This window comes from Urocitellus parryii, chromosome X (assembly GCF_045843805.1).
Source record: "Urocitellus parryii isolate mUroPar1 chromosome X, mUroPar1.hap1, whole genome shotgun sequence".
In the NCBI taxonomy this organism is placed as follows: Eukaryota; Metazoa; Chordata; class Mammalia; order Rodentia; family Sciuridae; genus Urocitellus; species Urocitellus parryii.
Window position 1 is genome coordinate 3990165 of NC_135547.1, and position 16907 is coordinate 4007071.

General features: G+C 42.2%; 1 protein-coding gene across 2 annotated transcripts; it reads right to left on the reverse strand.

Annotated features, from left to right (window-relative positions):
- Positions 1-11734: 11734 nt before the first annotated feature.
- On the reverse strand, positions 11735-16301 carry Gpr50 (G protein-coupled receptor 50). Of its 2 annotated transcripts, XM_026403532.2 has the most exons (3): positions 16115-16301; positions 11921-13383; positions 11735-11869 (listed from the first exon to the last, which is right to left on the reverse strand). In XM_026403532.2, the coding sequence occupies exons 1-3, from the start codon at positions 16299-16301 to the stop codon at positions 11735-11737; spliced, it is 1785 nt and encodes a 594-aa protein (XP_026259317.2). The 2 variants fall into 2 exon arrangements, with proteins under 2 accessions (XP_026259317.2, XP_026259316.2); XM_026403531.2 differs by having other exon boundaries at positions 11735-13383.
- Between the last annotated feature and the right edge of the window lie 606 nt (positions 16302-16907).

Here is a 16907-nt window from a genome sequence, read left to right on the forward strand (position 1 = left end):
AGTAGTTCCAGAGAGCCAGTGGGTTGAGTGGAGTGGACTGAAAGAGTTCCAGAACGTAGTCCTCTTTTTCTACTGTTCTCCTATGCTTATGCCTCATCCAAACTTCATATCTCAGGATTTTACAAGTTGCCATGCATCTTCCAACTCTGAATCATCTAGTCTAGGTGATTTGATCATGAGAATGGAGGCCAGATAAGTGGAAGTAGTGCCTTTGTAAAAGCTACCCCAGACAGCACCCTCACCCCTTCCACCATATCTGTGAGGAAGCAGAACCTCACAGGACACCGAATCTATTTGCACTTTCTTGTTTAACTTTCCAGCTCCATAACATGAGAAATAAATTTATGAAGTTTATAAGCCACTCAATCTACAATATTTTGTTATAGCAGCCCAAATGGACTAAGATAAGGCTCTGTGGAAACAAATTTGAAAACCTAGAGGAAATGGGTAATTTTATAAGGAAATTCAGGTTATAAATTTTGACCTCATAAGAGTTAGAAATTTTATACAGACCAATTTCTATAAAAGGAATAGAGGAAGCTATTAAGAGAGTACAAAAAAGTACCAGGCCCCAAATCTAAGATAAAATTAGATTCACATCTCACAGCATACGCAAAAACATAGACTCCAAATGGATTAGGGAACTAAATGTAAAAAATAAAATCAGGCCAAATACTAGAAGGAGTCATTAATGAATTCCTCTTTAACCTTTGTATAAGTAAAGACTTTCTGAGTATGACCCACATTCCACAGTTAAAGGAGGTCTAATAAATTTGACTATGATTTAAAAACTTGCATGTCAAGTGCATAATAATGGACAAATGACTGATAAAAGTGGTAAAAATATTCACAACATATAACACAAACAAACGACTATAAGAACTCTTAAAAATTGATGGACATGAAGGCAGGACCAGGGGAGGGTAGGCAGTTCCACAGAGCTGACATACAGAATGGATCTGGGTAGGGAGTCTCAATCTAGAGGTATAGAGTATGCTTCCTAAGCTTAGGAGAAGGACTAGAGAAGAGAGGTGTTTAGATCTGTGGCTTACAAAGATCACTCTGTCAGCTTGGTCAGTGTGGATTTCAAAGACAGGGAGAAATGATCGGAAGCCCTTAAAATCATCTATCTGAAGCATAGTGGTACTTCAACTCAGGTACTGACTATAACAATCAAGAAGAAGAGATGAGAAGCAATTGAAGAGGCAGAAGTTTCTGTATTTATAAACCAAATGGTTGTGGGTAAAGTGGGAGTCCTGGATAATCCCCAGGATTTTAACCTAGGCAATGAGATAGATGGTACTGTCTGGAAACATGCAGATAATGTAAATGAATTCTATCTAAGAACTAAATATCATGATCCATGTGAATTTTTGTATACTGTCCCTGGAATGTAGAAAGTAACCGATACGATTAGTTATTGTTGCTGTTATCTAAGGCTAATATGTTTTGATTACTCTTAATAGAATGGACTATGAAGTACTATTCATAATTGATAGTTGATATTCTCTAGCACCTCTGGGTTCAAATTGCATAACTTTCCAGCTTTGTGACTATACAAGTTTCTTAACCTTTGAAACATCAATCTTCTTTATGGAAATACAAGTAATAGTATTAAACCAGCAATGTTTCTGTAAGAATTAGAGATAAGAGAAAAAAGTACCTTGTGTGGTGCCTGTCACTTTGGTGTTTCTAGGTCTCTTCATTAGGAGAGGTATTCTCTTTTGTTTACCTTTCCCATAGACCATACCTGCCAAAAACAGGACCTTATATCTGACAGATACTCAGTTTCTTTCAAATCCATGATAACTGTTTTTTGCTTACCCTTTCTTATTTTTCTGCTAATCTGCCAAAAGCTGTTAACACTCATTTTAAAACTATTTATTTTTATGGTTATAGCCCTTTCTTCTTGCTTAAAATTTCTTTTGCTAAATCCCTCTTTTTTTTCTTTACTTGCAAACAAATGCTAACCCATGCTTCATAATTTCTGACATTGTCATAAAACTTCTTGATGATTCCACCAAAACCTACACCCAATTTCACACAGCAATTTCATTCAATAGTTGAATCACAATTTCTCTCTGGCTTGACTAGGAGAGGAATTACCCAGGTGACTGAGCCTTTTTCAAAATTGTTGTTGTATCCAAAAATTGTGCCAGAATTATGAAGTCAATTAAGAACTGACTTGGTCAAAGAGTTTGAACTTAATCAAAGTTAACCATAGCCATTGAGAAGACATTCAATTTAATCAAAAATATGTTCACAAAAACAAATATCAAATCTCAGACATGAATTTGTGATTAACAAGTCCATGAAAATAAAGAGTAATTTGAAATTTTAAAAAATTGACAGTGAAAAGACCAAACATCCAGTAGAAAAATGGTGAAAATATATAAACAGGCAATTCAACCAAAACCAATAAAATAAAAAAAATAAGAGGGTCTTTAAATCAATAAACAGCATGAAGAGACAACCTAGAGACTGGAAGAAAATATTTGCAAAACATTCATCAGATTAATATCCAAAACATATAAGGAATCAGAAAATCAAAAGCAAAAAAACTCCAACTAAAAACCAGTTAAATAATCTGAACACATATTTCTCAAAAGAAGACATATAAATAAGCAACAGATATAGGAACAAAATGGTCAGTATCACTGACCATCAGGGAAATGTAAATCAAAGCCATGATGAGATGTCAACTTACCCCAGTTAGAGTGGCTATAATCAAAAAGATGGGGGAAAGTGCTGTCAAGGATGCAGAGAAAGGGGAACACTTAGTCACTGTTATGGAGAAAGCAAATTCTATAGCCACTATGGAAATCAGTATGGAGGTTCCTCAAGAAATTAAAAATAAAACTACATGATCCACCAATCCAACTCCTGGGTATATATCCTTGAACTTGCTCTTCCTGTCTAACTGAAATTTGGAGTCCTTTGACAAATATTACCCTAATACCACCTCCTCAATTGCAGATGACTACCATTGTACTGTTTCTATGAGTTCAATTCTTCTAGAATCCACTAATTAAGCCTTAATTTATTCATATGTAAAATTCTGAAAAAAATGAGAGATATTTAGCAAACAATGATTAAAAATAAAGTAAGAAAAATGGCTTTTAAATATATGAAAAATGTTCAACCTCAGTACATAGTTAGCAAAATGCTAATTGAAACAGAGATACCACTTCTTACCTTTCAGACAGGAGAAAATATTAAAAATCACAACAACCAAATCCGTTGATGAGTCTTTTCAAAATAGATACACTTATTGTTACTGAGACTAGTAGCCAGTACAACCTTTCCAGGGGGAATATGGCAATATATTACATGACCTTTCAACTCAGAAATTTCAGTCATAAGAATAAACATCCTTGAAGATGAGCTTCCAACAATCAAAAATACACACGTACACAAGAATGTTCACTGCAGCATTGTTGTAATTGCAAAATACCAGAAAAAAAATAAATTCCCGTATAAGGAGGCTGATCAAACCCTTTAAAGTAGTGCTAGGGACACGGCTCAATTGGCTGTGCGCCTGCCTTGCAGGCACATAGCCACAAATTCAATCCCTAGCACACAATTTTATAAGAAAACTAGAGTTGAATATGACCTTAGAGGGCTCTAAAAATTTCTAACATGTTCTGGGGAATCTAGAACACCACACACATGCATAAGGCTGTGTATATATTTAGGAAAGGTCCAAGAAGACACATTCAGAGAACTAACATAATCTCACTTCAAAGCTTACTAGAAAACTATAGTCGTGAAGAATCTATATGCAGAACTTACACCTTTCCCCAAAATTCCATAGGTATAATCAAATATATTATAGAATTAAATGTAAAATACAAGACTATAAAACTCCTAGATAGTATAGAAGAAAACCTAGGTAACTTTGAATTTGGCAATGATTTATTAGAGACAACAACAAAAGGACAATCTCTGAAAGAGAAAAATTATAACTTACACTTCATTAAAACTGCCTATTCTGTTAAAAGAATGAAAAGAGAAACCACATGAGGAGAGAATGTTTACAAACATATATACAATAAAATATTTTAGTCAGCTTTTTCACTGCTGTGACTAAAGGACCCCAGACCAGAACAACTGTAGAGAAGGAAAGGTTGATTTAGGGGCTCGCAGTTTCAGAGGTCTTAGTCCATAGAAAGCTGGCTCCATTCTTCGGGACTCAAGGTGAGGCAGGACATCATCTTGGAAAAGTGTGGAGTCAGAGAGGGAGGGAAAGGGAGGGAGACAAGAGAGAGAAGGGAGAGAAGGGAGGGGGAAGGGGGGGGAGAGAGGAGAAGAGGAGAAAGGAAGAGTCTTCATTCCCCATATACAAATATATACCCCATAGCCACACCACCAGTGAGCATCCAGCCAAACCCCACCTGTCTTCAATTACCACTCAATTAATCCTACCAGGGATTAATCTCACCAGGGATTAACTCACTGATTAGGTTAAGGCTCTAACCATTTCTCCTCCAGACCTCCTTGCATTTTCTCACATGTGAGTTTTTGAGGGACACCTCACATCCAAACCATAACAGACTTGTATCCAAAATATATGAAGAACTCTTGAAACTCAACAATAAGGAAACAAGTCAGTTTAAAATGGGTGGTAGAGTGTCTGGGCTTGTGGCTCAGTGGTAGAGTGCTCACCTTGCTAGGTGAGGTGCTGGGCTCGATCCTGAACACCACATAAAAATAAATAAAGGTATTGTGTCCAACTACAACTAAAAGAAAATTCTTTTAAAAGATGGGCAGTAGATTTGAACAGACACATCAGCAAAGATGTATAGATGGCATATAAGCATATAAAAAGATGCTCCCTAGCACCTATTCAGTAGGAATTCACCTTTATTTCTAACAGCTAGTTTTGCTGATGTAAGTTTCTTGTTTGAACAGTCTTTTTATTTCAGCACTTGGATTATTTATCCTACTTCCGTCTTCTCTTTATGGTTTTGGATAAAAAAAAATCACTTATTTATATAGAGAGGGCTGGAGTTGTGGCTCAGTGGTAGAGCACTTGCCTAGAATGCCTGAGGCACTGGGTTTGATCCCCAGCACTACATAACAAAACTAAACAAAATAAAGGTATTGTGTCCATCTACAAATAAAAATGTTTTTAATTTTTTTAAAAAAATCACATAGAGAATCACTCATATGTGATGAGTTGTATCTCTTGCTGCTTACAACAATTTGACTATTTTGTGTCTAGGCATGAATTTCTTTGAGTTTCTCCTACCTAGAGGTCACTGAGCTCCTTAGAGTTGCAGATCAATATTTCTAATTTAATTTTGGAGGATCTGGCCTTCACCTCTTTGAATATTCTCACTTTTCTGCTGTAGTTTAGATGTGTCCTCTCCAAAACTCAAGTGTTGCCAATGCTTTTGTTTGTTTGTTTGGTTGGTTGGTTGTTTTTGTTTGTTTGTTTGTTTGTTTTGCTTTTTAAATATTTATTTTTTAGTTGTAGTTGGACACAATACCTTTATTTTATTTATTTTTTTTTATGTGGTGCTGAGGATCAAACCCAGGGCTCACATGCTAGGTGAGCGCTCTACCGCGTAGCCACAACCCCAGCCCAAGGCCCTTATTATTAAAAAAAGTTTTACCCAGCATTTGGTCCTTTTGCCCTACACCATTCTAACATATGAGACAGAAGTTTTCTCCCCTCTGGAGGATGCAGTACTAAGTTCACCGTCTTGGAAGTAGAGATCAGCCCTTACCAGAGAGCTGAACCTGCCTGCACTTTGCTCTTGGACTTTTCAGCCTCCAGAACTGTGAAGAAAAAAGAAAATTCTGTTCTTCATAAATTACCCAGTGTGTCACAGTCTGTAATAGCTGCACAAATGAACTGAGGCATCAATCTCTTTGTCTAATTCCATTATGTTGATATTTTTTATTGTGTCCCACAGGACTTTAGAGAGGCTTTGTTAATTTTTTCAATTGTTTTTCTCTGTTCCTCATAATGGATAATCTGAATTGTTCTATTTTTAAGTTTTCTGATTTTTCAAATCTGTTGTGGGATCACCTTTAGTGAATTTTTAATTTTCTGTTATTATTTTTTCTTTTTCCATTTTTTTTTCTTTTTCTTTGGCAGTGCCAAGGATCAAAACCCAGGACCTCATGCATGCTAGGCAAGCACTCTGCTACTGGGCTATAAACACAACCCTTCAGTCACTGCATTTTTCAACTCTAGAATTTTTATTCCTTTTTTATAATTCCTATTTCTATTGATATTCTCATTTTGGTGAGACATCGTTTTTATACTTTTCTTTAGTTCTGTAAATATTGTTTACCTTTAGTAATTGCAATGTATTTAAAATAGCTGATTAAAGTCTCTGTCAAGTAAGATCAGTGTATGTGCTTTTTTCTGCTTTATACTTTATACTTTTCCTTTAATTGTTTTAGTTTTATATTAATCTCCTTTTTCTAGTTTCCAAAAGTGAAAGATTAGATTATTGATTTTAAATATTAGTTTCTAATATTTGCATTCATTGCTCTAAATTTCCTCCTAAATGCTACTTTCATTGCATCTCACAAATTTTTATAGTTGCATTTACATTTTCATTTAATTCAAAAAATGTTCTAATTTCTCTTTAAACTTGGCTCATAGGTTTTCTTGAAGTATGTAGTTTAATTTCTTTTTAAAAAATATTAGGTTTTAGTTTTAGGTGGACACAATACCTTTATTTTATTTATTTATTTTTATGTGGTGCTGAGGATTGAACACAATGCCTCACATGTGCTAGGCAAGCGCTCTACCACTGAGCCACAAACCCAGTCCCATGGTTTAATTTGTAATTATTTTAGAATTTTGCAGCTTTCCTTTATTGATTTCTACTTTAATTTCACCATAATCTTAAAAGATTTTTATATGATTTCTATTCCTTTAAACTTGTTAAGGTATATTTTTTCTTGACCATATTATGACCTACCTTAGTGAATACTACAGATGAGCTTCTAAAGAATGTATATTTTGCCTTTGTTGGACAAAGTATTTCACAAATGTCAATAAGACACAGTTGACTGATGGTACTATTTAATTCAGCCACATCCATACTGCTTTTCCACCTGCTGGGTCTGTCAATTCCAAAGAGAGGGGAGTTGAAGTATACATCTGTATTTGTGGATTTGTCTATTTCCCCTTGTTACTCATATGTTTTAACATTCCCATTTATTATATAATGTCCCTATTTATTCCTCACGCTTTTCCTTCTTTGCTTTGTCTGAATTGAATATATCTACTGCAGCTTTCTTTCAATTAACATTACCAAGCTATATCTTTTACAGTACATCCCTGTACTTTAATATAACTGTGTCTCTATGTTTAATATAGATTTCTTGTAAAAAAGGGTCTGTGCCATCTAATTGGCATTTTAAACCATTTGTACTTCAGCAGTTATTTGTACAGATGAATTAATATCTCACATATTTCTAATTATTGTCTATGAATTACCCTATTCTTTCTTTATTTTTCCTCCACTCTTTTTCTGCCTTCTCTGGGTTTAACTGAGTGTTCTGTGATTCTGTTTTCTTTCTTCTCTTACATATCAATTATACTTCTTAGTTTGCCTTTTTGGTGGTTTCTCTGAAGTTTGCTATATGTATTACAATCTAACCCACTTTCAAATAACTCTATACCATTTCTCAGATATAATACTCATGACAGATTGTTTTCAATTTTTCTTTACTTTCCATAATAATATTACTGTCAGTCATTCACTTATCTATAAAATATAATCATTCAATAGATTGTTGCTAGTAACAGACTGATATCTATTAGATCAAATAAGAAAAAGAAAAAGAAGGAATTTTATGTTATCTTCATTATTCTTTCTCTGATGTTTGTCCTTTATGTAACTGAAGAAATTAGCTGTTGAACCAGGCACAGTGGTGCACGTCTATAATCCCAGCAGCTCCCAAGGCTGAGGCAGGAAGATCACAAGTTCAAAGCCAGCCACAGCAAAAGCAAAGCACTAAGCAACTCAGTGAGACCCCCATCTCTAAATAAAATACAAACAAGGGCTGGGGATGTGGCTCAGGGGTTGAGTTCAATCTCCAGTGCCCCCCACCAAAAATAAGCTGCCAAAGTATATCAGTTTTTTCTTCTCTGAAGAACATCTTTTAATATTTCGTGTAAGGTAGTTATACTAGTGACAAATTCCCTCAATTTTTGTTTGTCAAAGAAAGTCTTTATTTCTCCTTCACTTTTTTTTTTTTTGACAAAAGCATGCTCTATGTCTGAGCAATATCCCCGGCCCATTTTATTTTATTTGGAGACTGGGTCTCACTAAGTCAATGAGGCTAACCTTGAATTTGCCATCCTCCTGCCTCAGTTTCCCCAGTCACTGGGATTACAGGCATGCACCTCCTACTCCTATACTTAAACCAGGATGGCAGTCACATAGATGTGTGAGATGTGTGTGTGTGTGTGTGTGTGTGTGTGTGTGTTAAAGATGGTCAAGCTGTCCATTTACAGTATAAATTCTATTTCTATTTAGCAGAAAAACAAGAGTAGAAACTGGGGGGGGGGAACTATCATTATTGCTTGCATTTTTAAATCCCTTCATTGTGGAGACAAGCTCACAGGGAAGCAGACTGTCTCTTGGAGGCCATCAGCAAAACTGGCCCTTCAACTGTTACCAGAAGCCTTGCATTGTCCCAGGGAGAACTATGAAGCACCTTAAACCTTGATGCGGAGAAATATCTTCTTGCCTTCATTAATCCAAGTGGGTATGGTAAACCAGAGATGTGTTTTGGAGGCTTCTTGACTTTGAGGTGTGGAGATAAATGGGGTAAGGGAGGGGCAGAGATAAGCATTTCTGGGTGGTACATGCTCTGCTGCTTGTTCCTGTGGGTGTAACTTGGGAGGCAGGTAGGTTTGGTGAATGCAGTTTTGGGGAGATGAGCAGAAGTAGGTGATGCAGCTATTTTTTTTATTTGTTTATTTTTATGTGGTGCTGAGGATTGAATCCAGAGCCTCACATATGCTAGGCAAGTGCTCTACCACTGAGCTATAGCCCCAGCCCGAAGTAGCTATTTTGGTGGGACTGTGACTCTGGGTATGAGCAGTATTGCCAAAGTTGTAATCAAGGCCAGATAGTTTTGCTCAACTCTCTCACCTCCTTTCTAAACCCTGGATATTGGTAGTTTAGAGCATTAGGACACAGCACCCTTGGTTTGGACACTGACAATCTCTCCCAGAGCAGCTCCTTGGGTGGGGGTGAAGAGGAAGAACATGGAAAAAGAGGGGTGCCAATTTGTAAATACATGAGTAAGCATTCTTTTTAGCTCTCCAGATATAAATAGCAGAAATTTTGCTCGGGGTAAGGGGCAGTCAGCCTGAGATACAGCAGTCATGCTGTGGAACTTGGACTGTTGGAACTTGGGCATTAAAAGTTAAGATGGCTGGGCAAGGTGGTACATGTCTGTAATCCCAGCTTGACGGTCTGAAGCAAGAGGATGGCAAGGTCAGTGCCAGCCTGGAAAACTTAGTAAGACCCTGTCTCAAAATAAAAATAAAAAGGGCTGGGCCTGTAGCTCAGTGGTGGAACACCCCTGTGTTCAATCTACATTATCACACACAAAAAAAAAGAAGATTAAAATTACCTCAGTCTGTATTGACAGTAGGACAAAGCACAGCTAGGACAACTACACATGTAGACTCTGGGTATCTATGTGTATGTGCATGTGTTAAATGGGCATCTTTTTTAAAAAATGAAGTCCTGCTATATATTATCTTGAATCCACTTTAATTTGTACCAAGGACTTTGAGAATTTTCTTATCATTAGAGCTTCTCTTGAGATCATTTCTGTGCTCAAGGCCTTGGGCAGTGGCTGGAGTTTTGCTACCCACATTCCACTAGGCCTCTCTCACTCCTGTGTCTTCTCCCATTGCTTCGTGGGCTCTCTTCCTCAGCACCCACAGTCTCTGGAGTCATGACATTATTGGGGCCTGAGTTTACTCCTTCCACAGGGGTAAAAGAGGAACCTTAGGAAGCAGGAAGGAAGGTCCACAAGCCCAAGAGCAGGCCACTCAGGGCATCCAATGTCATAGCACTAGTGAGAACAAACCAACCCTGATGACCCCTCCTTCCCCAGACCCTCTCCAGTTTGAGAGACCGTGAGGTGAGAGTGTTGGACACTGACTGTGGGATACAGCAAGTTTGTGCAGGGTTGGAACTTGCACCCAAATCTTCTGATTCCCCAAGATCAGTGCTTTTCCACCCCCCAGCCTTGAACACTTCCCACAAGTAACTGTGGTAGAATAAGTTAATTTATCAAGAAATCACACATTAAAGCCACAAAACCACTTTTATTTAATTGCTACCACAAATACAGAATAGAATTAAGGCAGTAATATATTCCCACTTATCCTTACAAGCTTTTGTATGGTAAACTTTGCTTTAAGTATCAATTTGAATCAACAATTGAAGTTTTTATTAAACAGCAGTTTGTTTGTTTGAATTTTAGAGGAAAAGCAATCCCTGGGTTGTCAAATGTACTGTACTTGACTTGAGATGACTATAACTTCACACTTTGTGTCAGCTGAACCTCAGCCAGGTGTGATGGAACTGACTGGTTTTGGCATCTCTTCCTCCTCACCCCCATCCCCTGCTAGGAGGGTCAGAGGAACAAGGTTTTGGAGAAACACTCATTTTATCTGCCACAGCATACTCCTGTCACTTCTGACTAGATTTTGACTTCAAATTCCTTTGAATGAAAAAAAAAATGTAAAAACTAATTGTAAAAAAACATCAGGCTGTTTAAAAAAATCTCCAAGATAAAAGGCAGTTATGAATTATAATAATAAAAACATGAGTATAATTGATCCTAGCAACCACAAGTTTGGATTTTAGGAGAAAAGATTAGGTATAAATGTACTTATTTCTGAGAAAATAAATGAAAGAAAATCCTGGCAAACACTAAAAAAAAAAAAAAAGGAAATAACTAAAAATGGTAAAAACATCTCATCATTTCCCTCCATGTTTAACGATGAAAATCAGCACCACCGTTTGAATTTTCACAAAATATAAATGATTTGGTGTGACTATATATTTCCTTTTACCATTTGATCTCATAGGCATAAACACTTATTTTAATAAGACCTTATCAAATTATAATCTTCAGATATGGATCATATTATGTTACTGGAATTCAGAAAAGAAACTTTCAAGTGCTTGCACTTTATTGTGACTGTTCTTCTGACTGCCATTAAAAGTACAACAAAGAGTTAAAAACATAAAGCTGTGTAGTCACAATCACTTGACAGAAGTCATCACCAAGATGCACCTTTACCATTGCGCATGCACTCCTCCCCCACCCCTGGGGAATGGGAGAAGAAAGCAGGAACAAGGCAGAGGAAATGAGGAATGGGGAGAAAGGGGAAGGGAGTGGGGGAAAATCAAAGTCTAATGTTTCAGGGATCACTGAGGGCCGAAGGTCAACTGCAGGAGGAAAGGAACACTTGGAACAACGGATGTTAAACTGGAGGGAAATTTGATCTCTAGGATAGCAAGCACACACAAACATGCACACTCACACACACTTTTTTAGAGTACATGATATCAAGGAAGAGTATGCCTGAAAGGTGGATGTAGCTTACACCAAGTCTGTGGGTCAGTGTCTGTGTGTGTTTCTGTGTATAGATGTATCTCACTTTGGATTACATACTCAAAACAGACTGGAAAGTGGACCACTGCTTGGCCACCCACAAGAGCTCTTTTTACACAGCCATTTCATCAGAATCATCCTCAACATCAATAACTACAACCTCCTGGTAATCATTGGTGGCAGGAGTGACTACGGCAGGGTCAGGAAGGTCAGCAGCAGGGGTAGGCTCCAGCTGGCTGGCAGCAGGCTCAGGGGACACAGCGGTAGGGCTGGAAGCAAACTCTGGGAGGTCAGTGACGTCAGACTCAAGGCGGCTAGTGTCAATGGTCTCAGGGCAGTGGGAGGCAGACAGCTCAGGGTGTCCTGCAGCAGTGGGCTCAGGATGGCTGGTGGTGGCAGGCTCAAGGTAGTCAGCAGTGGTGGACTCAGGGTGGCTGGGAGCAGGCTTGACATGGTCAGTGGTGGCTTCAGGGCGGCTAGTAGCTGGGCTGAAGGCAGACTTGGAGTGGCTGCCAGCAGAGACATGGTGACCAATGGCAGACTTGGAAGCAGGCTTGAAATGAACAGACTCACCCTTGAAATGGACAGAGGCAGGCTTGAAATAGATAGAGTCAGCCTTGAAGTGGACAGAGGCAGGCTTAGGGTAGACAGTGGCAGACTTGGGGTAACCGGAAGCAGACTTGGAGTGGCCAGAGGCAGCCTTGGAATGACCAGAAACAGATTTGTGGTGGATAGAGGCAGATTTGCGGTAGGCAGAGGCAGACCTGGAACGGGGCTTGGGGTGGCTAGAGACACGATCAGGGTGGCCAGCTGCAGCATCACCAGGCAGTGGAACATTCCGGACATTCATCAGGGTTCCCTCCACAGCAGGACAGGCACGGGCACGGTCTTGTTCGCGAGCTTGTTCACGGGCTTGGTCACGAGCACGGGCACGGGCACGGGCCAGGGCACGGGCCTCCCTCGTCTCACGAATATCAGTGATGATGCCAGAGAGGAACAGGATGGGGTGCCGCATAGCATGGAAGATGGTCCAGTATTCTCGTCGGAAATTCTCATTGAGGAGCCCGTAGATGACAGCGTTGAGGCAGCTGTTGAAGTAGGCTATGAAGTAGGCTGCAAGATAAAGCCAGTTGGGGATCTTGCCTGCCATCTCCTTTGGACTGACAGCCACCAACACAGTGAGCACGTTGATAGGGCACCAGCACACTGCAAAAAGGAGGAAGATCACAAACATGGTTAGAAAATTGCGAACCTCAGCAAGTTGGTTGTCAGGATTCTGTCCAGCTGGGTCACGGGCCGCCAGCACTTTGGTCCAGATTCTGATGTAGCAGAAACCAACTATGAGGAGAGGGAGGACGAAGTGGATGCAGACGATGGTCACAGCGAAGACAGGGTTGCTCAGGTAGTTGAAGATGCAGGTGTAAGTGCGAGGATCATACTCGATGGTGCCAATGTACATGTTGGGCAGGACAGCCAGGACGGTCATGATCCAAGTGACAACCAGGTAGATGCAGGTATTGCGCACACTGAAGATCCGTTCATACTGGAGGCTATGGCAGATGTAGCAGTAACGGTTGATAGCGATGGCCATGATGTTGAAGATGGAACCGACCACACTCAGCCCTGTGATGAACCCAACCATCTGGCACTGGAGCTGGCTTAGGTCCCAGCCCCCAATGGACATGGCATGCAGCATCAGAGGGTAGGGGTAGATGGCCACCAGCATGTCAGCCACAGAGAGGCTGACCACAAAGATGTTGCCTGGAAAACATAGGGGAGGGGGGAGAAAAGGGGGAAGTCAGAGAATAAATGGTTAAAGTGTGCAAATCTATATATTTAAGGTGGAGGGAAAAGTCAACTGTATTGGTGACAATTTAGAATTGTAGAATTGTTGTTTAAAGAAATAAGTCATGTTTTTATTTTACAAGCAGGTCTCAGGTGATTCAGATGCACATCCAGGTTTCAGAGACCTGCCCTTTGCCCACCTTTTCTCCTTTGAAAGAGTGTCATCTCTGCTCTGGGAAAGAAGTGAACATAAGACAGAAAAAGTGAGGAGGCAGTCATGGTGAGGCCATTTTAGAGAAAAACAAACTGTAAACTTTTTCCACACCGGAGGGAGGGGAGGAAGCCGCTGGAGGGAAGAAGGAGGACAAAGAGTTGTCCTCACGAAACAAAGAGGGTGGGGCAAGGAGAATGCAGGAGTGTCATGAAGCCCCCACCTGAATAATAATAATAATAATAATAATAATACCACCTCTCCTTTTTCTAGCCCCGCATTGAATTTATAGTGAAAACATATCTAACGGGAATAGTCTGATAAAGGGTGTCACAGACCATTTTCTTAAGCGTTGCTGTTGAAAAAAATCAGACAGTAATCAAAGACTAAGCCCAAACACTTACCATTTTCCAGGCAACCTAAGAGTAAAACGTGAGGGAAGGGGTAATGCCCTGTAAAATTAAGTCTGAAACCAAAGAAATTTGAGAGCGGTCGCGGGTGAAGGAAAACCCAGTCCCCGCAAAGAGCGAGGCACTAGCGGGTTCAGTGCCCTGCCTGGGCTCCTGGCCCCTGGCTTTACTGAAGCCTGAGGGCTAAACGGGAAAGTGAAAGGGATCCCCCCATTCCCATTTTGCAGGGCAGAGGTGGGAAGGAAAAAAAAAAAAAAACTTTAGCAAAAAGGAGCAGAGGCCAAGTGAAGGCGCAGAGCCCTCTTTCTTTGGAAACACCTCATTGCTAATTAGCATTGGTTTGGCAAAATTATTACACTTCGTGGTGGACTGGGAGAAAACAGGGCTTTTTAAAACGGCAAAGGTATGGCTCCTTCAGCCTCCTTCCGCTGTTGCAGCCAAGACTTGGTCTCAGCTCTTTCTACGGAAAAGGTTATTCCTAGGGTTTCCCTCAAAGTTACGAATTTGGGAAAGAAAGGTGGGAAAGACAAGCAAAGCTATAATAACAAAACCACAACAATCATAAAAAAAAAAGTTTATTTGAATTACAGAAAGAAAGGAGAGAGAAGGAGAAAAGGAAAGGAAAGAAGAAAAGCAAAGAAAACGGGTTTTGTAAGTGGTTCCCAGGGCTCCGTGAGTTTGCACCTCGAGACTGCACCACCTCCTTGAAGGAAAGGTCCAAGTCGCTGCCCCCACGTCTCTGGGATACCAAGGAGAAGTCCGACGCACCCACCAGAGTTTGAAAGAAAACTTTTAATGACTGTGAACATCATTGAATTTTGAAACTTGTGTGTTTTGATCTCCTTGTCCCAGCAAAGTATTTTTCCAGAGTCCAGACCCTCTTCTCCCCGCCGAGCCCCGCCCGCGTGAGTATGGTAGGTCTGCGACCCCCCCCTTAGACTCCCTCGCTCCCCTCCACCCAAGCCGACAGAGACCTTGGCGGCTGAGACACCCCCCCCCCGGGGCACCACCCTCTCCCTCACCACCACCCGAGCGCAGAGTTTGGGCCCCTCGCCACTCCCCCTTCCCTCCAGAGCCTTCTCCCGCCCAACCTGAGAACCGGGCTCCCTGCTTCGCAGTGTCTGTCGCCCCCACCCACCGCACAAGTTGCCGCATCCAGCATTCACCCACGCTGCCCCCCCCCGCATCACTCGCCGCTGCCCCCATCCCTCTGTACCCTGCTAGAAGCAAGGGAACTCCCACTCGTCGCTCCCAGACCCTGGCGCTTTGTAGTCTGAGACCCTCACCCTCCCGCAGAACTCTCTGAACACTCTGCCGCCGATCCCTCCCTGGTTCTGCTGCCTTCTATTCCACCACCCCCGTCCCTGGTGCTGAGACCCAGAACCTTTCCACCGCCACACTCTGCGACCTCCTGTACCCTGCTTACAAACCTCAAGGATCTCCGTGGTGGTCGCCGCAGTCGCTGCCACCACCTGCAGCGCCAGCCAGCCGAACGCCTCTCCACGCCGCGCGCCCTGGGACGGGCGGACGGAGCTCGGCTCCAGCGGGCTCAGACCTCCCGGCTCGATACTCCGGCTCGGGGGTCTGCGCTCCGCCGCCCAGGAGCCGCGCTGGAGCTCCTAGGCTGCGGTGAGCGAGGTCTTGACCATCCTTGGGCACGGCTGCAGCGTTGCGCTCTGGTCAGCGCCACCGCGGCCGACTCGAACTTAACTTTCTCAGGTGCAAAGCCGCTGCTCCCTCCGCGTCACTCAGCCAGAGGTGCCTTGGCGCAGCCACCCCTGTAGTGTCAGGCTCGGCTGGCTGTCCCCGGGCGATCCTGACCCCACAGAGTTCAGCCAGCTTCCCGCGCACCTCAGGAACCCGGGCTTTGTTCGTAGATGTCCTAAGCTAATTTTATTAACTCCCCCACCCATGAGAAGAGCTAATTTCGCGGACCCAGGCACATCACCCACCCCACTCCCAGGTTTGGGGAAAATTGGACGTAGGGACGTTCAAAGTGAGGGAGTTTTTATTCGGGGCACCCAAACCAACACCCTAGGGGTTGTAAGTTGCAGCACACTGAGTAAGGGGAGGAATAATAGCTTACCAGAATTCCGGAGCTTCTTGTTCTTGGTCACCGCCAAAATGACCATGGAGTTGCCGATCAGGTCAACGACGATGGTGATAACCATCGCGCAGAACATGAAGGTGATCAGAGCCGGTGGGTAGTCAGGTTGAGGCAGATTACAGCCGATACAGCCATAAGGGGTAGGAACCGCCAGGGTAGGCCCCATGTTGCTCATGGAGACCGCTAAGAGATCCCGGCACGCCGGGGAAGCAGCGGCGGGTCCGGACTGTAAACACCTGCGCTGTCACCGGGAGCTCCGGGAGCTCCGGGAAAGCGTGGCTACCTCTCCGAGGCTCAGAGAGCAAATGACAGCTTTCTGCCCCTCTCCGATGAGCTTTTAAAGCCTCAAGAGGCAGCTAGCCCCACCCCTAACTCCTCCCCCTGACCAATCAGAACTCCTTGACTACCCCCCCGCCTTAGTCACCACCTCTTTTGGACGAATCCACAAAGAGGTGTCATCTTGCTTCCGACTGCCTTGTATGTGCTTCCCCTCTAGCCAGCTTCCCCCTCCCAAATCCCTCAGGTACCTTGCATCGTGACTAGCTCAGAATCCACCTCCCCCTCCCTAACAGTGACTGCTTAGCTGTTTCTAGCCAGTTCTTCTCCCCCCTCCAACACCAACACCTGGCAAAGAGATGTAGATTGCAGAGCGGGGGCACAGGGTCCTGCTTAGGGTCTACTGATAACCCAAGCCAGTCCACAGCCTTCTTCGGGTCCTGAGGGAACAGCAGATGGCTCCTTGAATCCTATAGCCTCACCACTACAGTTTTCT

Coding starts and splice junctions, on each gene's coding strand:
- Gpr50 (XM_026403531.2), bottom strand. CDS start 16,301: ATGGGGCCTACCCTGGCGGTTCCTACCCCTTATGGCTGTATCGGCTGT. Junction 13,384..16,114: donor CAAGAAGCTCCGGAATTCTG/GTAAGCTATTAT, acceptor TATGTTTTCCAG/GCAACATCTTTGTGGTCAGC.